The sequence below is a fragment of the Hoplias malabaricus genome, chromosome 10, assembly GCF_029633855.1.
Source record: "Hoplias malabaricus isolate fHopMal1 chromosome 10, fHopMal1.hap1, whole genome shotgun sequence".
NCBI lineage: Eukaryota > Metazoa > Chordata > Actinopteri > Characiformes > Erythrinidae > Hoplias > Hoplias malabaricus.
Window position 1 is genome coordinate 40,542,358 of NC_089809.1, and position 25,723 is coordinate 40,568,080.

The window sequence follows — 25,723 nt, forward strand, 5'->3', positions numbered from 1 at the left end:
GGTTTATTGGTGTTGAATATATGGGAATTAAATTTATGAGCTTGTTATACGTCCAATAAAGCAAAATACAGATGCACTGTAGACTATATTGGACTGACTAGGCGTTTCTGATCGCACCCTTCTAGTCATGTGTTTACCTAGCTTCACTGGAAGTAGGAATACCATCATGAATTTTACAGTTATTCATTTTATGCAACACAACATGTCCCTATATCTCAGCTTTGGGATGTGATAGGGCAAAAATTACCACACCACTGTCTTCGTCAGGACCTCCCTGACACACGGTGTGGGTTTGAAGAAGATCTGAGGAGGTCACATTTTTCACCCAAAAAAAAAACTAAGGGGTACCCCTTTGTGTTTTTTTAGACTCAATTTTTGAACATCTCAGATTTGTTCCAAACTCACGATGTTGATTGAGCAGGTCCTGACTTACACAGGGGTGTGATTATTTTCAGCCTATCTCATCCCAAAGCTGAGATATGAGGACTAACGTAACTGGGATTTTCTCTCAATAGGTTTATTTGTGTTTTTTTAGACTCAATTTTTGAACATCTCAGATTTGTTCCAAACTCACGATGTTGATTGAGCAGGTCCTGACTTACACAGGGGTGTGATTATTTTCAGCCTATCTCATCCCAAAGCTGAGATATGAGGACTAACGTAACTGGGATTTTCTCTCAATAGGTTTATTTGTGTTTTTTTAGACTCAATTTTTGAACATCTCAGATTTGTTCCAAACTCACGATGTTGATTGAGCAGGTCCTGACTTACACAGGGGTGTGATTATTTTCAGCCTATCTCATCCCAAAGCTGCGATATGGGGACTAACGTAACTGGGATTTTTTCTCAATAGGTTTATTGGTGTTGAATATATGGGAATTAAATTTATGAGCTTGTTATACGTCCAATAAAGCAAAATACAGATGCACTGTAGACTATATTGGACTGACTAGGCGTTTCTGATCGCACCCTTCTAGTCATGTGTTTACCTAGCTTCACTGGAAGTAGGAATACCATCATGAAATTTACAGTTATTCATTTTATGCAGCACAACATGTCCCTATATCTCAGCTTTGGGATGTGGTAGGGCAAAAATTACCACACCACTGTCTTCGTCAGGACCTCCCTGACACACGGTGTGGGTTTGAAGAAGATCTGAGGAGGTCACATTTTTCACCCAAAAAAACACTAAAAAAAACCCTTTGTGTTTTTTTAGACTCAATTTTTGACCTTCTCAGATTTGTTCCAAACTCACGATGTTGATTGAGCAGGTCCTGACTTACACAGGGGTGTGATTATTTTCAGCCTATCTCATCCCAAAGCTGAGATATGAGGACTAACGTAACTGGGATTTTCTCTCAATAGGTTTATTGGTGTTGAATATATGGGAATTAAATTTATGAGCTTGTTATACGTCCAATAAAGCAAAATACAGATGCACTGTAGACTATATTGGACTGACTAGGCGTTTCTGATCGCACCCTTCTAGTCATGTGTTTACCTAGCTTCACTGGAAGTAGGAATACCATCATGAATTTTACAGTTATTCATTTTATGCAACACAACATGTCCCTATATCTCAGCTTTGGGATGTGATAGGGCAAAAATTACCACACCACTGTCTTCGTCAGGACCTCCCTGACACACGGTGTGGGTTTGAAGAAGATCTGAGGAGGTCACATTTTTCACCCAAAAAAAAAACTAAGGGGTACCCCTTTGTGTTTTTTTAGACTCAATTTTTGAACATCTCAGATTTGTTCCAAACTCACGATGTTGATTGAGCAGGTCCTGACTTACACAGGGGTGTGATTATTTTCAGCCTTTCTCATCCCAAAGCTGAGATATGAGGACTAACGTAACTGGGATTTTCTCTCAATAGGTTTATTTGTGTTTTTTTAGACTCAATTTTTGAACATCTCAGATTTGTTCCAAACTCACGATGTTGATTGAGCAGGTCCTGACTTACACAGGGGTGTGATTATTTTCAGCCTATCTCATCCCAAAGCTGAGATATGAGGACTAACGTAACTGGGATTTTCTCTCAATAGGTTTATTTGTGTTTTTTTAGACTCAATTTTTGAACATCTCAGATTTGTTCCAAACTCACGATGTTGATTGAGCAGGTCCTGACTTACACAGGGGTGTGATTATTTTCAGCCTTTCTCATCCCAAAGCTGAGATATGAGGACTAACGTAACTGGGATTTTCTCTCAATAGGTTTATTGGTGTTGAATATATGGGAATTAAATTTATGAGCTTGTTATACGTCCAATAAAGCAAAATACAGATGCAGTGTAGACTATATTGGTCTGACTAGGTGTTTCTGATCGCACCCTTCTAGTCATGTGTTTACCTAGCTTCACTGGAAGTAGGAATACCATCATGAAATTTACAGTTATTCATTTTATGCAACACAACATGTCCCTATATCTCAGCTTTGGGATGTGGTAGGGCAAAATTTACCACACCACTGTCTTCGTCAGGACCTCCCTGACACACGGTGTGGGTTTGAAGAAGATCTGAGGAGGTCACATTTTTCACCCAAAAAAACACTAAAAAAACCCCTTAGTGTTTTTTTAGACTCAATTTTTGACCTTCTCAGATTTGTTCCAAACTCATGATGTTGATTGAGCAGGTCCTGACTTACACAGAGGTGTGATTATTTTCAGCCTATCTCATCCCAAAGCTGATATATGAGGACTAACGTAACAGGGATTTTCTCTCAATAGGTTTATTTGTGTTTTTTTAGACTCAATTTTTGACCGTCTCAGATTTGTTCCAAACTCACAATGTTGATTGAGCAGGTCCTGACTTACACAGAGGTGTGATTATTTTCAGCCCATCTCATCCCAAAGCTGAGATATGAGGACTAACGTAACTGGGATTTTCTCTCAATAGGTTTATTGGTGTTGAATATATGGGAATTAAATTTATGAACTTGTTATACGTCCCATAAAGCAAAATATAGATGCAGTGTAGACTATATTGGACTGACTAGGCTTTTCTGATTGCACCTTTCTACTCATGTGTTTACGTAGCTTCACTGGAAGAAGGAGTCCCATCATGAAATTTACAGTTATACAGTTATGGACTAGAAAATGTACCCATATCCCAGCTTTGGGATGTGGTAGAGCAAAAATAACCACACCACTGTCTTCTCCAGGACCTCCCTGACAAACGCTGCTGGTTTGAAAGGTCACATTTTTCAACCAAATAAATAGTAAGGGGTGCAGCTGCCAGAGTTCTCACTAGGAGCAAAAGAAGAGAACACATCACTCCCTTCCTTTTACTCTTTTTATGTAATTGTCTTATTGGACATTTATGATTTCATTCTGGCTTTTAATTTAATTGTTTCTTTTTCTGTAAAGCACTTTGAATTGCTTCTGTATGAAAGGTGCTCTATAAATAAACTTGCCTTGCCTTGCCATTAAAATAAGTATTGCATTCTTGAGTCAGCAATCGATGGCTCTTCACAGACACCAACATTCGTAGAGAGTAGCATCATAATAGTGCCAGAATGTTTTTACTGAAATATAAAGATAAAAACAATGTTTCAATTAGGACTAGGAAATACACATAAAATTACAAATTACATAATATATTTTTACTTACAGGAAAAAGTTTCATCAAGAGTTTCAAAGTGTTTCCAGTTCATAACTGTTTAGGATCCTTGACTAAAGAGATACAAATATGTTCATGAATAAATTTATAAAATTATATATATATATATATATATATATATATATATATATATATATATAACAATTTTATACTTGTGATGGAAAATTAGGAAAAGTGAGCATATGAAAAACATATGAATCCACTTATTCATAGATCAGGCATGTGGCATTTCCCTAGAGGCAAGAATATAGAAAACATGTGACTGAAATAAACAAATAATATAAAGACATGAGAATTATTTTAAACAAATGAGTTTTATGGCAAAAAAATATTAAAATGGTCAAAAGGATACTTGAGTTTAAAATTCAGGCCTGAACTCTGTGCGAAAAAAGGCGAATGGTAGCATGAGATTGTTTGGTACAGCATGATAAGGCATCCTTAGGAGATAAGGATACCTTTTTAATTGGGCACCTATGATACACTGCATACCTAGAAGATGAGGGTACCATTTAAATTGGGGTTCTATGGAGTACAACTTAATTTAAAAAAATAGGAGGGGTGAGATGATCTCACCCCAAAAAGTGTATGTAAACTGGTTTTCAGTATGTCATTGTGAGTGAGTCTGCAGGAGGCCTTCTGTGATTGCTCTCCAAATAAAGAACCTGCTGATCTTCCAAGAGGTCGTCTTCATCTTTCAAGTATTTTTTTAAGAACTAGAAACATTTATTAGAACTTATTCTTTCAAGTATCATAGTTAGACTAGATACAAGATTAACACGTCATGGTAACGACACTTGTATGTGTGTGTAGCAAGGGATGGTGAAGGGGTGTGTGTGTGTCAATGATGTATGTGTGTGTGTGTGTGTCACACCTCAGTGATAAGAACCCACTTCAAAAAACATTGAGTCCTATCTCGTTTTTGAAGGGAGAAGATATAATAAACTAATGAATGTTTTTAAAAAAAACTAACTTTAGTTTTTATCACTAAAACACTATCAATCATTTGTAGTTGGACTCAGGTAATTATATATAAATTAATTATTGTATTTGGGTAAATCATTTAATATTATTGTTTAGAACAGCTTGTGATAGCTTGTGATTGTGGGCAGCTTTACAGGAAACTCAGAGATCGCGAGCACAGCTCGCACAGAACACTCGTGCAGATGCACAGAAAACTCAGAGATCCAATACATTATTTGTCCAATACAAATAACTGAGTTGCCAGAAAATTATTTTTGGTTTTTAGTATTTAATGGAATATATTGAGTTCTGGTTAGTCAGGAAACTGTGTTGAAACAACACATTATTTATGTTAGCAAAACTCAATAAAACACCACATGAATATAAAAACTCTACAAAAGTCATTCAATTACATTTTTTATCTTAAAGCAGTGCATATATTTAAGTATTGGCTAAAGGCCACCAGAATGACTTTTTAGAGTGTGTGTACATATGGATTATTAAGCGAGTGTACGGAAGTGTTGAAGTAAACGGCGTGCATCATCTTTTCGGCTGAGCACTAGAAGCTCATAGCTGTCATTTAAACACATTTCACACAATTGTCCTGTTTATAACTTAGGAGCCATAGATATTTTACATAATTCCTGTGAAGTTGGTTAGGCTTCTATCTGTGCATCAGCCTCCGCAGGGACATTAAACGTTTTAAACTCGCGCTAATATAAATAAAGAACAATATGTAGGCTTAGTTGTAAACGAACTGAAACAACCTTCAAATAAACAACACATTAACCAATTAAGTAATAAATGTTTAAATAAACAAGGAATATTACATTTATGGAACTAAAATAAACTTAAAATACATTAAAACCTTTAAAATAAAAATAAATATAAACAAATATGAATGTAACTAAATTAAAATTAAGAATAATATATACATATAGGAACGAAATAATCAAATCATTTCTCCTTCAGTACAGTGGCCTTAAATCTCTGTTATATAAACTTTCATTGGAAAGAAACAATATTGTTTTTCGCGAATCCATTAATCTCGGAGATCATGGCTAATACTGTCACAGCAGGCAGCCCTTGTGTTCCTGACGTCTAAGGACAGATAGCAATTTTATTTACAAAAAAAAAATCGCAATATATTCTGCTTATATTTGCCAAATATCTGAAATTGAATTAAGGAATGCAAGACCCTCACAGGGACCTGGAGATTGTGAGTTCAAGTTGTTGTCTGTGAGGAGTTTGGTGTGTTCTTCCAGTGTCCGCATGGGTTTCGTCTGTGTGCTACAATGGGCCAAAAAGTGCAGGATCTCCTCTACTCTGTCCCAAAACCTGTAAATTTTGTGCTTTATTGGACGTATAACAGGCACATATGTTTAATTCCAATATATTCAACACTATTATAAACTCTAGTGAGAGAAAGTCCCAGTTACGTCAGTTCTCATATCTCAGCTTTGGGATGAGATAGGCTGAAAACAATCACACCCCTGTGTAAGTCAGGGCCTCCTTAATCAACAACGTGAGTTTGGAGGAAATCTGAGACGGTCAAAAATTTAGTCTAAAAAAATCAAAGGGGCTGAGTATTTTTTGGGTGAAAAATGTGACCTCAGATCTTCTTCAAACCCACTCAGTGTGTCAGGGAAGTTCTGACAAAGACAGTGGTATGGTTATTTTTGCCCTACCACATCCCAAAGCTGAGATATGGTGACCTGTTCTAGTCCATAAAATGTATAGCATTTTTACAGTAGCTGACAGGCTCAGGCTGTAAGAAGAGATTAATGATGTAGTTTTGTTTATTAAAATCCTGACCATGGATTTTTCTTTAAGTAGCTTGTAGACACCTTAAAGCAATGAAGGAAATGGAAGACTTTGGTTTGAAATGGGCCAAAAAGTGCAGAAACACTTCTGTTGTGTCACAAAACCTGTAACGTTTGTGTTTTACTGGGTGTATAACAAGTGCTACGAACCACAAGCCAACCCCTTTTCATCATGAAATTGTCTAGAGGAAAGAAGGGTAACTAGTGTCCCTAGCCTAAAGGCTATGTGTTGCAAGTACCTCAATATGAAAATAAGGTGTTGAAAGCTATTGTGATGAAATGAGAACTGGGGAGGGTTCACTCTTCTTACCTAAAGATCCTCGAAGAACCCAAGTGCTGACTCCATGGTCGACCAGCCCAAGCATGTAGAGATTATTCAAAAGGGTAGGTAGTAATCCGCAGGTGCAACAGTTCCCAGAGCGCTAGAGAAAAAACGGTCCCAAAACTTCCACCATCTTAAATATATCCAAAACCACGCTCCGGTATCCGGCCTCCAATACCAGCGGCCCTCTCCTTTAAAGGCTCCACTTCAGGATCTCAAGAAAAGTGAGACCCAAAAAATCCTACCCAAGAGTTATTTATTTAATTATTTTTTTCCCTTTTTATTAGGAGTTATGTATCCGCATCCTCCTACTCATTGCAATAAAACCATTTCATTTATAGACGTTTACCAAAATTTATTACAGTCTTAAAGATGATTACCAAAACAAACTTAGTCCTGCAGGAATCATATTCTTGACAGACTGTCTGCAATCACATTATCCTTTACAGGCACATGTTCAATCACCGGACTGTAAGGTTGAAGAACCAGACTCCATTGAAACACTCTTGGACAAAAAGGTGAGGGGATTGTGATCTGTATAGACCACCACATCCCTGCTACCACTAGAGATATATACTTCAAAATGCTGGACCACTAACACAAGAGCTAGGGCTTCCTTCTCAATTGTAGAATAAGCCCTCTGGTGCCTATTTAACTTCTTTGAGAAGTATGCCACAGGTTTATCCACCCTATTGGCATCAGCTTGTAACAAAACAGCTCTTATTCCCACATCACAAGCATCAACTATCAACTTAAAAGGACAAGAGAAATCAGGAGCAACCAAAACTGGCTCACAGGACAAAATGGCCTTAACCTGATTCAACACTGTCTGACAGTCCCTGGAACACACAAATTTAACATCCTTTTTCAACAAGTAAGTGAGAGGTTCAGTGACAGCAGCGAAGTTACACACAAACTTACGATAGAATCCACACATACCTAGAATTCTCATGAGCTTTTTTTGAGTAGAAGGAGCTGGAATGTCCAAAATAGCCTGTGTTTTAGCCGCATGTGGCCTCACTGTGCCATATCCCACATGATGACCAAGATAGGTAACCTGACCTTGGGCATTCTCACATTTCGAAAGGTTGACCACCAATCCGGCCTTTTCCAACCTTTCAAATAGCTGCCCGATATGACCTGGCACATCCTTAAGCAACTGCACCCAAAGACTGCACCCAAAATATAAAGTCTGCCCTTTTCTCCACTGAGAGATGACTGAGGAGTGTCTCCAACTGCTTTAAAGCCATTGTTTAATTCCAATATATTCAACACTTAACTCTATTGAGAGGAAATCCCTGTTACGTTAGCGCAGCTCACACAAAAAACCCAGAGAGCGGGCGCAGCTCGACGAAAAAACACAGAGAGAGTGCACAGCACGCACAAAACACTCAGAGAGAGCGCACAGCACACACAAAACACTAAGATAGAACGCGCAGCACGCACAAAACACTCAGAGAGAGCGCACAGCACGCACAAAACACTAAGAGGGAGCGCGCAGCGCGCATAAAAACACTTGGAGAGAGCAAGCAGTTTGCACAAAACACTCAGGTGGAGAGCAAAGCTGCACAAAACTGTCAGAGAAAGCGCGCAGCACGCACAAAACACTCAGAGGGAGAGCGCAGCACGCACAAAACACTAAGGTGGAGAGCGAAGCTGCACAAAACAGTCAGAGAGAGCGCGCAGCACGCACAAATCTCGAGAGGGGGTTCAATCTTTAATTGGCAGCTGGCAGCAGGAAGGAGCAGTCAGTGGCAGCAGGAAGGAGCAGTCAGCTGGCAGCAGGAAGGAGCAGTCAGCGGCAGCAGGAAGGAGCAGTCAGCGGCAGCAGGAAGGAGCAGTCAGTGGCAGCAGGAAGGAGCAGTCAGCTGGCAGCAGGAAGGAGCAGTCAGCTGGCAGCAGGAAGGAGCAGTCAGCTGGCAGCAGGAAGGAGCAGTCAGCTGGCAGCAGGAAGGAGCAGTCAGCTGGCAGCAGGAAGGAGCAGTCAGCGGCAGCAGGAAGGAGCAGTCAGCGGCAGCAGAAAGGAGCAGTCAGCGGCAGCAGAACGGAGCAGTCAGCGGCAGCAGGAAGGAGCAGTCAGTGGCAGCAGGAAGGAGCAGTCAGCTGGCAGCAGGAAGGAGCAGTCAGCTGGCAGCAGGAAGGAGCAGTCAGCGGCAGCAGGAAATAGCAGTCAGCTGGCAGCAGGAAGGAGCAGTCAGCGGCAGCAGGAAGGAGCAGTCAGCGGCAGCAGGAAGGAGCAGTCAGTGGCAGCAGGAAGGAGCAGTCAGCTGGCAGCAGGAAGGAGCAGTCAGTGGCAGCAGGAAGGAGCAGTCAGCTGGCAGCAGGAAGGAGCAGTCAGCGGCAGCAGGAAGGAGCAGTCAGCGGCAGCAGGAAGGAGCAGTCAGTGGCTGCCGGCTTTCGCTAGTGGTGTTAGGCTGGAGCTGCCAATGACAACCTCCTGTTATGAGTCTTAAGCGCTAACTGGTGACTGACTACGGAACGGTTTTAATGACCGCTGGCAATAGGTAAGCGTCTGTTTGTATTCATGTAGCAACTTTGTTTGTCTGAAACCTTTAGACAATGCATGCTTAGCGTTAAAAAAAAAAAAATATGGTTTATAGTTTAGGATATTCTTACCTAAGATTAATTGTACTCATTTATTTACACAGCCTGTAAACGTTCATTATATTTATCACATTGGAATTTATACTTTTTAATGTGTGTTTTAAGTAACATTAAGTAAAGCAAACAAAGAAAAAGGGGGAATACTGTACATCAAAATGCATGAAATACACTTTTGTTACTAGTACAGTTGTAGTGGCACTTCGTCTCAATTTCTGTAGTACACCAAGACTTAAATAAATATAATTGAAATGATCATACATACTCAGATACAGCTCTAGCAGGTATAATGTTATTTAACTTAGCAACAGAGCTAGCAAAAAAAAAAGCACAGTACACGTTTACGATACGTTGTCATCATTCTACTAGCTAATACAAACCTTACACTTTCAAAGTTACTAATTTAATAAATGTTCGTAGTATAAAGTCTGTTATGTTTCGTTTGGTTAATTTTCACATAGCTGGCTACATGAATACAAACAGACGCTTACCTATTGCCAGCGGTCATTAAAACCGTTCTGTAGTCAGTCTCCAGTTAGCGCTTAAGACTCATAACAGGAGGTTGTCATTGGCAGCTCCAGCCTAACACCACTAGCGAACGCCGGCAGCCACTGACTGCTCCTTCCTGCTGCCGCTGACTGCTCCTTCCTGCTGCCACTGACTGCTCCTTCCTGCTGCCGCTGACTGCTCCTTCCTGCTGCCTCTGACTGCTCCTTCCTGCTGCCACTGACTGCTCCTTCCTGCTGCCAGCTGCCAATTAAAGATTGAACCCCCTCTCAAACATATTCTGGTTTGTTTAACACTTTTGTGTTTACTACATAATTCCATATGTGTTCCTTCATAGTTTTAATGTCTTCCACATTCATTTACAACGTAGAAAAAAATCCCCCAAAATGAATTAGATGTCGTCCAAATTTTGACTGGCGCTATCCCAGTAAACATTTAGCCGTTGATTCAACGTTGAAATAACGTAATGACTGCCGTCTAATCAACGTTCTCTTAAGGTTGAAAATGAAAGTTGAAAAGACGTCCAAACACAGACATTGAAAAGACGACTATTAGACGTATTTTGAACGTCCATTGACGTTATTAATTGGTCCCGAAATAAATTATTGTATAAAACGCGTTTTGGACGTCCACTGACGTTATCGATTGGTCACCACTTAACTAACTTATTAAGATGGAATTTGGACGTCCATTGACGTTTAAAATATGTCGTTGACGGACAGACTACTTTTAGACCTATTTTGAACGTCCAGGGACGCTCCTTGTTTACTGGAATACATTCACAACATTTGGAAAATGGCCCAAAACAAAAAGGAAACGCTCTGAGTGGGTGTGTCTCCAAACATTTGACTGGTACTGTCCTCCCGGACTAACCTTAACCCTCTCTGGGAAAACAGCCCTGATGTTTATTAATTGGAGCCTCTAATCATCAGGAGTAGATTCTGAAACATGAATCACTTGAACTTATCGGTAAATTTGATTTTAAGGCGGAATGTAAAAGTTGACAATATTGCGTGGTCTATGAGATAGTTATTAATTATTGAATGATCCCATGCCACCTCTTCCTTTTCTGTCTTTGGCACTGAACATTTTAGCCCCACCGAAGGAACCAGGAGACGCTTTAAAGATTAAAAGTAACGTATCTGAGTAACAACACAATCCCCACAATCGTAATGTCCTCTTAATTGGAAGTTATTTGAGCAAATCCAGTTCAGCAGGAGAGTCTACACTGTTGTAAAGGTGTTGGGTGCCCTCTAGTGGAACATGATGCATGTGCAGCAGTGACGACATATTCACATTGAAAACAGGAATAAAGACTCTCGGAATGTAGATATAAACAGTCACAAGTGCCTGCTCTGTGCTTATGTTATTGTGGTCCCCCTCTCTGTCCATTCTTGAGCTCCACTGATCTCACAGAAGCACTCTGTAGTTCTACAATTACTGAATAAAGCCCATATGTTGCTCTGCATACTTTATCACCCCTTTTTCCCCTGTTCTTTAGTGGTCAGCTCCCTCACAGGACCCCCACAGAGCAGGTGTGATGTGGTGGTGCATCATTCTCAGCGCTGCAGTGACACTGACGTGGTGGTGGTGTGTTAGTGTGTGTTGTGCTGGTGTAGAGTGGATCAGACACAGCAGTGCTGCTGGAGTTTTTAAACCCTGTGTCCAGTCTCATTGTTATACATTTAAATGTTTAAAAAGACAAAAGTCAAGAATTCAAAAGGTCCTGAATGCTTAACAAAAAACACATGGGGCGGCATGGTGGCGCAGCAGGTAGCTGTCACAGTCACACAGCTCCAGGGACCTGGAGGTTGTGGGTTCGACTCCCGCTCCGGGTGACTGTCTGTGAGGAGTGTGGTGTGTTCTCCCTGTGTCTGTGTGGGTTTTCTTCGGGTGCTCCAGATTCCACAGTCCAAAAAACACACGTTGGTGGGTGGATTGGAGCCCAATGATTCCAAGTAGGCTCTGGACCCACCGCGACCCTGAACTGGTTAAGTGCTTACAGATAATGAATAAATGAAAAAACACCTGTACCGTTTAGTCCGATTAGACTTTGATTTGTTTTCACCCTCTGGGCGGTTTGAGCAGGTGTGAATGAAGCAATCAAAACAATCGTTCTGAGACCCTCGAGAGGTGGTGGTCTTGGTCAGGTTCCAAACCAACTCTGGTGAGAACATGATCAGACCTGGATCTGATCTGACTCTCAGGTGAACTCAGCAGGTCTGAGCTGAACACTCCTGTAGCCAGGGGGCGCTGTGTATCAGACGCAGTGGAGCAGGGAACTGGGTAAAGTTTAGTCCCTAGTCAGAGAAACAGAACAGAAACCTGTGCCATCCCACAGAGCATGTTCTTGTGCGTTCTTAGGTTCTAGTGCTTGTGTTCTTGCTTGATATCATCTTCGTTTCAAAGAACACAAATGCCAAGTGCAGCAAAAAAAAAAAATCCTCGATGTTGTTCACATTACATCCAAAATAACGCTGCAGCATTGGTTCATGACCCACCAATGAGAAGGGCCTGAAATCCCCATCATTCGCTGCGGCATCAGGAATTTCCTCTCGCAAGGTCACTTCTCAAGAATGTTCTTTTCAAGCATGTTCTTCTAGAGAACACAAGTTCATTCTTTGTGTTCTTGGTATTGAGACACAGCCCTGAACTCGTCCAGAACACAGCAGCATCTTCCTGGGTTTACTTTCTCACTCCCATCCAAGTCAGCTCTGACCAATCAGAGCAGAGAATATTCTGGATTGTTGTGTGTGTGAAAACCAACCACACACTAACTTCTAACTGATTTAGACCTGAGCAAGTGATCTACAGGTGTGAAAACACCCTGGATGTAACTCTACACCTTCGCCTTTATTCAGTACACACAGCTCTATGAACATGGAATTAGCGCCCACCTCTTTCTTATTTAATTCCTGTAAATATTCTCCAGTTATTAGTCATCTGTAATTCCACCCTTATGAGACTGAGGGCGATCACGTGCTTCCTTCGAGACATGGGAGGCCATTCAACCGCTTCTTTTCAAAGTGTTGTAAACATACTCCAGTGAACAGCTTAATGCACCGGAGGAGAATGCAAACTGCCCAAATCTGTCACATCAGTCGACAGATGCATAGTGATCATGGGAAATAGGGGCCCCATCCCATCCACCCAGACCAAACGTGCGCTCTGGACAGGTGTTGTGAAAGCTAAACACCGGATTTTTAATCAAGAGGATACTTTATCTTGTACTAAATAAATAATACCCAAAGCATCTTTGGCCCTCTCATCGCTGGAAAACCCCCAAAACCCCAGTCTTTCCTCCTGTGACAGAACATAAGCCCAGACAGAGTTATAGCAATGTATTAATGTTTTATTCTAATTGCAATAAAGAGAATATAGCAGTCCCTTATTTGTACAAAAATATCTGAAGCGGTTACAGTGAGATCTGTACACGCCGTTTACAAAAGCACAGACATTTCCACATTGGCTTTTCCTCCACCGCCGAGCAGCTCCCCCTCGCTCTGCGTTCTCTGAAAGACACAGACGTGGTCCTCATCTTCCTCAGCATCATCATCAGGTGGAGCATTCAACTGATACAGAAGAGGAGTGTTCATCTGTCTCTCTCCTTTTCACACTCTTCTAGCTCTCTTCCAACTGCTGTAGCTCCCTATCATTTCATTGTCCTCTGTCCATTCGCACTTCTCTGTTCCCTCTCTCCTGTGTCCTACTGACCCCACTGAATATTCTCCTGAAATGTGTCCTCACACCTTCTGAGTAAGCCGTCTCCTCCTGCTCTAGAAACCAGTCCTCTCACCCCTCTAGAAAACCTGGCCTCACACCGCTCTAGACACTCACTTCTCACACAGCTCTAGAAAACCTGCCCTCTGGCCTCTCACGGTGATCTAGGATCTGCCCTCTCATTCCTCAGTACTCTAGACCTCTCGCACTGCTCTAGAAAACATGTCCTCTCGCCTCTCACATTGCTCTAGAAAACATGCCCTCTCTCCTCACACCGCTCTAGACCTGTCCTCGTCTCTCACAGCGCTCTCTGTGATCTAGGATCTGCCCTCTCATTCCTCAGTACTCTAGACCTGTCCTCTCGCCTCTCACACCGCTCTAGAAAACATGTCCTCACACTGCTCTAGACCTGCCCTATCCCCTCACACCGCTCTAGACCTGTCCACTTGTCCCTCACAGCACTTTAGACCTGCCCTCTCGTCCTTCACACTGCTATCGGCATGTCCTCTTATGCCTCACACTGTTCTAAACCTGTCCACTCGCCTCTCACACCGCTCTAGAAAACATGTCCTCACACTGCTCTAGACCTGCTCTATCCCCTCACACCGCTCTAGACCTGTCCACTTGTCCCTCACAGCACTTTAGACCTGCCCTCTCGTCCTTCACACTGCTATCGGCATGTCCTCTTATGCCTCACACTGTTCTAAACCTTTCCACTTTTTTCTAACGCTGCTCTAGAGCTGTCCTCTCTGTACTTTGCAGACAGGTGGGGTTTCCTGGAGGAGTCTGGGGTGGGGTGTCATGGCTTTATGACCGCAGCCATAGGAGCAGCTCTAGTCTGGGAAAGAGGGTGGGATGCGGGAGCTCGGAAGCATCTCTGAGCAACGACAGAACTCCACCTCCACTTTCATAGTTTTAACACAGGGACAAACAGAGAAAGGGAAACAGAAGACAGCGAGCTGTCAGAGGAAAATAGCAAGGAAAAAGTGTTAGGAACCGCGCCGGTCCAGGGAGCCTGACAGAGGCAGATTTGTGTCCTAAAAGAAATATAAAATAATAATAATTATATATAATCAAACAAAACTTAAATATCTAAAATAAATAAGAACTGGAGAGAAACTTACCGAAGAAAACAGTTGTCATCTCAAACACAAAACCTATAACTTGTAAATGTATGATTCGTGTTAACGGTGATAAATTATTTGTCTCTTGCCATTTTGCTGACAGTTCTCTCGGCTTGTTCCAAGCGTTCAGACTCGCTGTGGACTTGCTGCAGTTAAGCTGCCGCTCTCCCAGTCTCGATATCTGACTACGATTGATTCTGAGTCACAAACATGTGATGGGTGGGTTTATAAACCCATAAAGGCCCATGGTGTTGTGTGTCACAAAGCCTTTATAAGGTCCGGAAAATTCCCTAAGGGACATATACTGAACCTCCTGGCTGCAGTCATGTGACCGCGTGTGAACGTGTGACCTCATTTACAGAATGAGATGAGGACATGACGGTGAATTCCAGTGACCAGTCCTCTGCTACACATCACCGACTCTGATCTCTAGTCAAGTACATTTTGAAACAAAAGTTGTGATGTTTGTTACGTTATGACTTTAACTCAAAAACGTTTTTACATTTCTCGTAGTGTGTCTTTACGAGGAACTCAGTCTGGGCTCTTAGGGATTAACGACGTGTCTCCATTGGCTAATGAGCTTTTGAGTGACAGCTCCTCAGGGCTCCAGACGAATTACACACACTTACTGCACTGGACATCTGGGACACTCAGCTGTCACTCAAAAACTCATTAGCCAATGGGGATCCACCCTGAAACACCACTACAAGCAAAAATAAACAGCTAAGCAGTGTGAGCGAGAGCTCAGCGAGTTACAGTCTGAGATAACAGTCAGCAAACTTACAGATCACCAAAATATTAAAGACAAAGCTTTACACTTTTAAACATCACTTATTTTGGAAACTACAAGCTTAATATTTGAGATTTCCTTAAGATCTACTCTCCCTCTAATTTGATTAAATTATTTTACTTTTTTTGGGACACAAATCTGTCTCCATTAACCAGACCTCATCAGGCTCCCCAATCAACCCTGAGCAACCCAGTTACATTCATATCTCAAATATAAAAATCGACATTTATTTCATTCACTGATAGAACTCTTAAAAACAGTTCACACATGTCACAAACGGTGCTTTTACCAGCTCATCTGAACAGGACAGTGATGCAAAGACTTTAAAGTGTAGCTTCTGAACTGTGAATACAAGAAAACACTAGCAACGCAGAGTCCTGCCAGGGCTAAGTTCGTTAGCATTTTCATTGTGAGTGTTCAGCAATTTAAAAACAAAAAACCAAAACAAAACAAGAAAAAATATATACCCACACTCAAAAAAAAATTAGAAAAAAAGATTAGCTTAATTGTGACCTTTGACCTCAAGACCGTGTCCTCTGACTCCAGTTATTACCTGCTTAGCATAAACATTACACGCATTCTTTAAGGTCATTAAACATGAAAAAAAGAAAACAATATTTACAGCTCAAAAAGGAAAAAAGTAAAAAAGCACAGTCAGCTTTCTTCATTTTGTACGTCATTGTGGAAAAAAAAAAAAATGACTCGAACTAAATGCAGAAGATAGTGATCAGAAACCTAAGGTACAGTGTCATATCTATAAACGTCTCATGGTTTTATAGAGCCATATGTCTTTGCTATTGAACTGAGTATTACATGATCAAGCCAAGCATGGAACACACAAATCCAGCATGAATCTGAGCTCAGTATTCAACAGAACTCGCCTCACTCCAGTTCCACAAAAGCTCATCGGTATCAACCTGAAACCGCGTGTGACAGGAACTGAAACATTACTGACGGGTCAAACACAGTCTGAACTGGTCGGGGAGCTCACAGACTAGCCTTAAATTAGACGACCGTGACCTGAAAAGGCTCCTGAACCCTGACTTCACAAACGTTCACTGCAGATATACGGTTAGTCGATGCACGGAGAGGAACAGCACTAAGAAACTGACCACTGATTAACGTAAACAATGACCTCAATGCCGGTGTATTCTTCGAATTGGCCTCGCGCTGTGGATTTACGAGGACAAACCAGGCTAGTGGCTCTGTGTGGGACACAAAACATATGGAAAACTAGTCCTCGGTTGGGTGTTTAGTGCATTTCTCATGTTTGCTACTTGTGTGTGGAGCGAGCGCTGATTAACCACGGCATTTCTCATTAAACGCACGATAAACGAAGTGTTAATGAGGGAATCACACTCAAAACACTTTTCTACAGCGTAAGCTAAGACGGCTTGTGGTGGACCATGTCGGCTGACCCTCAGCAGAGGAAAGCAGCGTTGTGAACGGATGTAACTGACGACATGTTTCCTGAAATGAGCTCAGGCCAAATTCAGGCCACTGCTGAAGCCATCGGTTTCTCACTTAAAGGAATCCTAGGGGTTTCTTGCTCCTGGTGTAAATTAATTTGTACCGAACTTGACTGAAATCAATGGGGAGGGAGGTGGAGAAGAGCTGGTTCCCTACCCTCCTCAACAAGTTACATGGTGCGGTTTCTGCAGTGCTGATCTTCCTTACAGCTCAGTGGAGCATCTCAACGAATCTGAAGCTGTGATATTAAGGTGCAAATATTACACAGTGTTCCTTTAATGATATCGTAATGTAATCTCATTGCCTCTAGGAGAGTATTCAGATCAGCTGCTTATTTATATATCAACTACTCCGAGGTTAACTATAAAACAGCACTTTCTCGAAGAAAGAATAAAACTGCGGAGTAAGAGGAACTGTGGTGGAAGTCAGGAGAGACAAGCGAGCCGTACAAGTTCAATCCAACATCAGACGACGATGAAGAGTTAGAAAGCAGGGATAGTGTATGCAAAAACAAAAATTCAAAAGAACAAAAAACAACATGAGGCTCAAGTCCTGAAAATGTGGAAGAACAGCTTTAAACAGCGCTGAGAAATTCACTCGGTTTCAAGTAATCATTAAAATCCAGATAAATAAATAGATTCATGGAAACAATACTTAAAATGATTGCATTGTTTGCATTTTATCCGTGTGGTAAATGGTCGCCCGGGTGGAGCTCGTACACATTGCGGCTAGGCCTCCTCTATGTAGCTTAATACATTATAGGCAGATGCTAAAAACATGGCTCTTCCGTAAAGTTGCGTCACGATTAAAAAATATCTTTACAAATCAGTCTGTGTTTACTGCTACCGCTGAACAAGGCAGATTAGAAAACAGAACCCCCCCACCCCGACTATGCCAGGCTTCACAGTGCACCGTCCTAATCACGACGTGTCGAGACGTGGAGGAGAGATTGTAGAGGAGAGGGCCGGTGATAAACAGTTCAGGTGATTTCCCGTTTCCGAAACGTAAGTTCCTGCGCATGCAACAGAGCTCCCTGCCGTCTTCCTCATGGAGGGTGAGGGTTTACATAGTGGTTATTTTCCACTGAGCTCTACTTCGCCATCAAGGTGCTGTTCCTAATAGTGGTGGCAGATGCTGATGTCTGTCTGAGGCAGGAGGCACTTTAAAGAAATATCTCATGCTGGAGCGCTTGGTGCAAACTGCTGCAGTGTTGACATGGAATCAAACGAAGGAACTTGGTTGGGGGCTGAACCATATTCAAAAAGCTGATGGACCAGGGAAAGCTGGAGAAAGGTGGTGGTAGGTAAGGGCAGAATGTGGGATTTCGCCAACCATGTCCAGTGGCTCTTTCACATTCCTGCTCTCGCCTCAGAAGACCTTCAAAAGACATCATTTCAGCTCTGAGCGAAGAGACGTCGTCCATCAGAAGACCTTCCAACCCAACGAAAGCCATCTACAGATTGTACCCAAGCAGATGAAGGCATGTTGGCATCCATGGTCATTTTTGCAGTTGTGGTCTTCTCAAAAGCACAGAGGATCACCTGTAATCTACACATCCAACAAGTCTCGACACGGCTCTAAACCACTGAAGTGTCGCCTGGTTCTCAGAGGGAAGGGGGCTCGTTTCTAGGCAAAGTCCAGATGGGAGGGTCATAAGGCCACGGTGGTGCAGGGGTGCTTGAGTCTGCAAGGCAAGACTCCTCTGTTGAGCTGGTAGAACTCCACTAGCTGGATCAGGTCTGTGAATTTGGTGGTGCCATCATCGAGGCTGAAGAACATCTGACCATCCTCTTCACACTGGACACAGGACGACAGAGATCAGAAAAATCAACAGAGCCGTCAGTGAATCTCTGATTTCGCTAATTTCACCCTCACATTCTGATAATGAGGCGTGTGCTATGAGCTTACCGGTAAGATCTGAAAGTGTTTGATTTTCTGATGGTGGCACAGTGTCAGCACAAAGGCCTTAGGGTTGCTCTGGCTGTCCCTTAACAGAAACAATCTGAGAGAAAGAGAGAGGAGGTTAAATACAAGCTGAAATAGAATACAAAAGAGTATCTGTCACTGCACAAAGATTTCCACTTCCTTAATAAATGCAATAAATAAAAGAAAAACTAAGCAATATGAAATACAATGAAACACAAAGACCCCATGTGTGCAAATAAAGCACAAACATTACAGGGTCAGTAATATAAAGTGGAACTGCTCAGAAGTGCAATGTAGCACACAGTCCAGCTACATAAAGAGTAGTGTACATAGAGTCCTCATAAATAACAGAATGAATGTATGAATCCCTGAGAACTGGGTTGTACTGTAGACTAAAAGACGTGACAGTGGCCACATTTACATTTCATTTTAATAATCCAAGTAATAGCTAAATCGGAACAGAGTAGTTATTATGATTACGTTTTCTATAGGTGGTAATCCTTTAAATAATCAGATAAATAGTAGAATAGCCGCCATATAAACACCTCCAATACTATCTCACACATGCAATCGGAAAAGTTATGTACGTCCTGCACGAGCTGAGCTTGTACCAGGCTACAGCAGCAGCACACAACTGAACCAGGGGTCTTTCAAGTCTCAAAATCATGACTGAGTGGATGCGGAATTTCTAATTTATATATTTCTACATTTATAATTCCAGAGGGAAACCAATTTAAGGAAGAGGAAACACTCAACCTCTCACTGACTGACGCACATTCTCTCTCTAGGTCCGACTCTGTGAATGAAGCATATCTTCCTCTGGAGGTCAGTAAACTTAGTGACACTCTCACATTATTTTGGCTCGGATTATAAACTGTGGTATTAGTCGGACTGGTGAGTGGAGTGTACATATAAACACCTCTGTCCGATCTATAATTGGAATGAATTCAATCAGATTCAAAGAAATTTTAGCATGTAAACGTACCCAATGATAGGAAAGTGCAAGATTCAAATGAAGAGATTAATGCTGTTAGCTTGGACCTTTTTTAAACAAAGAGAAGCTAGACAAGGCTAATTTAGTCGGACCGCCATTAGCTTTGGTGCTTCATATCAGTGTTTTTTATTCTGTGATGTTTTTCAGAAGATATGGAGGGAACGTAATAAATGCAGGAATGAAAACAGAGGCGCAGGTCATCTCTGGAGCCAGTCACGTGTACTCAAACCAGGCTATAAAGATCAGTTGCATCATTGGTAACAGGACTTCCTTATAATAGATACTTTATTGATCCCCAGGGGAAATTCAAGATCTTGTGAAATGTGAAATCTCCCCTCAATAAAAACACCAGCATGAACAGCCATCTGTAAAACAAAGTGCATAAGGGAAACCCGTCCTACCCGTCCACTTGACCCTGCTGCAGAATCATCCTGTGCGATTCCTCCCGTGTGATCCGACCGTGAAACCAAAGCTGAGTTCTGTGGATGACTGGATAGTGCAGAAGACAGGAAACAACACTCAGAGCAATGTCAGAGTACGTGGAGTAAAAAGCTGTAGTTGTGAACAGTTATTAACACTGTGTTTAAGTGTAGTACACAAAAGAGGATTTAAATAGAGGTCAGTGCAAAATGAAAGGCAAGGGGAAATGTTCTTTTTGGATTTAAAATATGAATCCAGTACAAAGTTTATTAAAGTCCTACTAAAGCCTCTTTTATACGATATGGCAGCTACACTACTCTAATCTCAGTTTGGTCCCTGGTTGGTTTTCCGCTCCCACTGCTTTACCCTGAAATGTGTCTGGTGTCGTCTCAAACCCAAGTCTCTATCGGGAACAGCAGGCTTTGGAAATCACGACGGCGGTAACGTTAAGCGGTGTTTACTCATAGTGTATTGGCGTGTTTTTGTTTGGGACTGAACACAGCTCCGTCATCAGTTCAGACAGATAGAATTTGCACCGATCCAAGGAGCGTTTGGACCTCTTCAAAAGACCACGGCGTAATTTTACAAGCTGCCGTCGTGAGTCGGATAAAAACAAACGTGATCTCTGCTGCAGCTGGAGATTTTACAGATGGAGAGTTGGTGCTGGTCGTCTGCGTTGCGTGGCGTAGAGTGACGACTCTCTCTGGACGATCAGCGCTCTGCAAGGTTTACACGCTACGGTTTAGTCCCTACTCGACTCGCTCTGAACCACGAGAGAACAGCGGCTAAAAAATTATTATTATTTTTTTAAATAGACCAGCAGAACCGAGTTGAGGAGAGTGGGGCAGGAACCTTGCAGTGGTAAAGCGTCATACGTTTAGAAATTAAATCTAGAATGGAAGTACCTCCACTTAATGATGAGGGATGTAGTGGACTGGAGCTTCCCAGATTATTCATGCGTTGACTCCTCTTCTGTAAAGAAAAGAAAGAGGGGAGGAAATCAACTTTGCAGCAACAAAAACATTCCATAAAATTTTAGATAAAGTAAAAAACAATATTTTAACTACTTTGGCTTTGCCTCACTTTAAAAATATAACCAACCACACTGTTTACTTCTGCCCACTACACGCCGAGTTAAAGAGTAACTACACCCCGCTAGTGTCAGTAACTACAAAACAGACAGGTTTTGATGCTTACCCTCCAGGCATGTCCCTCCTCCAACGCTGCACTCTGGGCTTCCACAGGATTGTCGATGACCCTGCCTATCCTCCCTGAGAAATCCATGGCCACCAGAGAGTTCTCGGACACACTCCTCTGTGGACAGACCACGCTGGAATTAATGACTTGGCTGTTTAGGTTTATTAGCATCATCTATCGCTCCATCATTCTCACGTTACACACAGGATGACGTGTAAACAAACCACATCACAATCCCCCGGGGCCAGTGTTAGGGCAAAACTGTGGCTGAAGGAACAAGCGTTTTCATGGGGAGCAGTCGTACTTAACAGTGACCAGAACAAACAGCAAATCCCATGATCATGTGCCTCAAGGCAAGTCATCTATTGCAAGCCTACAAAGAGAGAACAGTAGTCTGTAGACAGCTAATAGAAAAGGGGCGACGAAAGCAGCAGTGGGAACGCTCCTCGCTGGCAGTGACTGATGTTATGTGAAAACAGATGCTGCCAGAAAAGGCAATGTGGATTCATCTTCCAGAAGCAACACTACCACAGGACAAATACCTTTATTATTGTACAATATATTACCACTGAACATCTCTCTCACAACATAAACACACACAGAACCCTGGAGCTGTGCGGCATCAACACACCCTTCAGTGCTACCAAAATTTACACACTGCGCTTGGTAGCCACTGTTCAGTGACAGCGCGACCAACCGGGTCACCAAGGCCTGGATGGTCACCCTTTTCCACCAAAAGATTTCTGGTTCTTGAACAGGGTCCGCTCCAGAATCTTAGAACCTTGGTGCTCTCCAGTGAACCGGCCCAGGGGCGTTGTGAGAGTGTTGGTTTGTGTCTGAATTCAGCTCCAGAGTCAGAGATAAACAGAAAGAGTCATGGTTTATCCACTGTTTACGGAACGGTCAGATCAGTGTGAGGGTTTTTTTTTTTTTTTTTTTAACTTTTATTTACTTATACAACACTGTAAAGTACCGGTCCAGCTCCACAACACTATTTCAGGCTCTGAGCTCTTTCTGGAGCTTCTTTATCTCGACTCGCCCACAGACGCCATCACGGTTCCTGCTGATTCTTTGGTTCCAGCTGGGAATCAACTTTTCTGGTTTGTTAACCAATTTTTTGTCGGTGGAAACGGCGAATGGGAGTCGAACCTGAAAAAAGGGCTGTGTGGCCTACTCCATTTTGGTCATTTAAGATCACATCACCTGTCGAGGGCAGTGTTGGAAAAGTGCTCGTATCTGCAGGCCTTCCCGTTCAACAACATAAAGCCCAACACCCTCACATCTGCTTCTGAAGTAAAAGGACCCCACTCATTCACAAAAAGACAAAACAGAAGAAAGAACAGAGAGAGGAATGGGGATCTCACCACTGGTGTTGAAAAGTGCGAGAGCAAAGCTTTTCTCTGCTGTGGGATTTTGTAGTTCTGATAAAGGAGAATTCCAAACTGTAGGAGAAACACACAGAAGACATCAAATGAATCCTGAAACACTTCCCTACAGATCTCAGGCCATTTCTGCATTACTCCTTCACAGCCAGGAGCAAAAACAATTGAAAGGTTAGCGCACCTTGAACAGTCTGAAAGCCGTCATCCAGCAGGTTCTGCTCTGTTCGTCCTCCGCACACAACATTCTCATCTCCTTCTGCTCACTCTGCACCTTGTTGGGCTGAAGATAAACACAGAGAGACACGTTAGCTCGCTCACTAACCCGACAGCCGCGAGCAATCTCCGATTCTCAGCCGGCACGCAAACACAGCCTCAGGCAACCTCGAGTCATTAATCTGCATGCTAACAAAACATCCTCAGACGACCTCCAACCGCTAGCCTTACGTGAACTGTGCTGATTCAGATGGAATACACTCTGGGCTCGGCTCTGGCCAAGAAACAGAGCGAAAGAGGTCCATGCACATGAATAATTATTATATAATCACATTTATTACAGCCCAATTATTTTCCTCCACTGCTGGATTTCATAACCATGTTTACATCACAAAACCCAGAAGGTGAACCGAGTGCATCTTAATCAGACGAGCTGAAGTATAAACATGAGCCGGGGGCATCGTGGGGCGGACATCAAACGTTCTCACCTCTGACTGGTGTTATCACACTTGTAGAGCACAGAGATGTCGGTTTATCGGCACTTGAGTTGTTTTCGCGCTCGTTAGGGAGCTACTTAGTGTGGAGAGCTAGGAGACAGCTACGAGAGTTAAGCAGCCAATCTGAGCGACTAGGACTGGACTTAACAGATGGGTCCTTTATCGGAATTATTTCAACACAAATGTAGATGATAGAAGAAGATAGAAGGAAAATGCAGAAAGAATAACAGACGATTAAAACAATGAAAAAAAAATAGATGGAAAGAAAGAACAAATTTAAAAAATTTAATTCGGAAAAAGCAGAAAAAGATAGATATAATGAAGAATTCAGAAAAAAGAAAGAAGGCAGAAAGAGCTAGATAAGACAAAGAGTGGATGACAATTTAAACAAATTAAATAAAGAAAGAATTTTAATTTTAAAAAAAGGACGCAAGAAAGAATGAACAGTGGAATAAAAAAAATGAAAGAAGGAAAAAAGTATTAAAAAAAATAGAGCAGAGAAGCCAGGTTGTTGTTTCTGAACTGTGATGAAGGAGACGGGATCTTGCTGAGAGGACGGGTTTGATCCCTAATGTTTTATGATCAGAAAGTGGGTCAGGGAAGTGGACCTCCAGGGTCTTCATCACAGTCAGTTGGACATTTCTGGACGAGCGCAGATTTCTTAAAATGTAGTGTTCCCAGCTTTTCTTTACGTTGTAAATATTCATGTGATATGACTCAGCAGGCCACCGTAGTGGTGTGGCCTTACCTTTATACAAAACTCGTACTCCGTCGGCGCGTTGTGAAGCTTCTTGCCTGTGATCACGGTGAAGATATTGCTCTCCTCGTGGTCTGCGAGTAACTGCAAATGCCTTGGTTCCTGTGGAAATTCAGTCCAGAACTTGTCACTGTGCAGCAAATTTATAAATAAAACCCACCAGTGCCAGCCTGACCCCCCCTCTGTCACAATGTGGGCACACCAGGTTCACACTCACTCAGACACAGCCACTCCATTAATCTGTGTGATTTTGGGATTGAACCCACAACCCCAGGACCCTGGTTCTGTGTGGGGTCACTACACTTCCCTCAGCGCCACTGTGCCATACACATTCACTTCCAAAGTGAAAACACACTGTCTATAGACAACACACTTCAGGGAATACACCCCTGTACACCTTCGTTAACTGTTGATGAGCTGAAAAATCAACACGCTTTCAGAGAGCCGCAAATACGGACCTTTGACGTTCCTTTCGTCGAGAAGTACAATCCTGAGCGTCTCAAAAACATGTACAGCTTCTTCCATGATTTCCTGCCAGTCTCTTTTACGTACAGGTACCCCTGGATTTCAGGACAACTGGTGGAGTTTAAAAAGTTCTGGAGAGCAAAGAACGAGAAGGATATCAAAACAAATGATGGAAGAAAAAGACAACAATAAACTGGAAAGAGGCCAGAAACATGGAGCAGGAGAATCCACACTTTACCTGCAAGAGCTGAGAGGGGGGGATGGTACCGTTACTTTCCTGACACCAGGCCACCATTTGCTCTGGGAAGAAGGTCTGAGAGAGAGAGAGAGAGAGAGAGAGAGAGAGAGAGAGAGAGAGAGAGAGATAGATTCTAAGCCTTAAAGAAAAATGCAGTCCACATGTGGAAGGTTTATCATTAGGGAGAAAGCTTAATTACTGATACACAGACACTCCTCCACTCCCAGCAAGACTTGAGTCTTAATGCACAAAAGGTACTGTCTTTATCGAGGTGAAAGGTGTAAATTGTCCACAGCATGGTGGCTACTCTACTGGACTCTACTCTTTCTGGTCCCTGGTCCATTTTCCAGTACCACCCCCCCCCCTCCCGAAATGTATCTGGTGTCCTCTCAAGACCCAGTCTCTAATGGGAACATTGGGCTTTGGAAACCACAACAACGCCAGAGGTAAAGTTGTTTACTCATGGTGTATCGGCGTGTTGTTGTTGTTTGTGACTGAACACAGCTCCGTCATCAGTTCAGACAGATCAGTAGAGTTTGTTCCTTCCTTGTTGCAGCGTCCAGCTCTCGCTGGATTCTTTCGTCGGCCACCGATCCAAGGAGCGTTTGAACCTCTTCAAAAGACCACGGCGTCATTTTACGAGCTGCCGTCGTGAGTCGGATAAAAACAAACGTGATCTCTGCTGCAGCTGGAGAG

The 25,723-nt window shown here is 42.4% G+C and overlaps 2 protein-coding genes across 7 annotated transcripts in view; one reads left to right on the plus strand and one right to left on the minus strand.

Annotated features, from left to right (window-relative positions):
• Positions 1-7,735: 7,735 nt before the first annotated feature.
• Positions 7,736-9,179, plus strand: LOC136708058 (sericin-2-like). The gene is made up of 2 exons (XM_066682319.1): positions 7,736-7,778; positions 8,455-9,179. The coding sequence occupies exons 1-2, from the start codon at positions 7,736-7,738 to the stop codon at positions 9,177-9,179; spliced, it is 768 nt and encodes a 255-aa protein (XP_066538416.1).
• Positions 9,180-13,177: 3,998 nt separating this feature from the next.
• The window catches only part of grb10b (growth factor receptor-bound protein 10b), an 85,352-nt gene continuing 72,806 nt past the window's right edge, over positions 13,178-25,723 (minus strand). For 5 of the 6 annotated variants that reach the window (XM_066683712.1, XM_066683716.1, XM_066683711.1 and 2 more), the window contains 10 exons: positions 25,028-25,102; positions 24,783-24,920; positions 24,316-24,426; positions 23,039-23,137; positions 22,840-22,917; positions 21,476-21,592; positions 21,184-21,250; positions 20,260-20,347; positions 18,847-18,940; positions 13,179-18,735 (listed from right to left, as the gene is read on the minus strand). In XM_066683712.1, coding sequence (XP_066539809.1) covers positions 18,589-18,735; positions 18,847-18,940; positions 20,260-20,347; positions 21,184-21,250; positions 21,476-21,592; positions 22,840-22,917; positions 23,039-23,137; positions 24,316-24,426; positions 24,783-24,920; positions 25,028-25,102 — 1,014 coding nt within the window. In that variant the 3' untranslated portion in view covers positions 13,179-18,588. Of the gene's footprint in view, positions 18,736-18,846; positions 18,941-20,259; positions 20,348-21,183; positions 21,251-21,475; positions 21,593-22,839; positions 22,918-23,038; positions 23,138-24,315; positions 24,427-24,782; positions 24,921-25,027; positions 25,103-25,723 lie in introns of all 6 variants that reach the window. The other variant, XM_066683717.1, reaches the window with a different exon arrangement.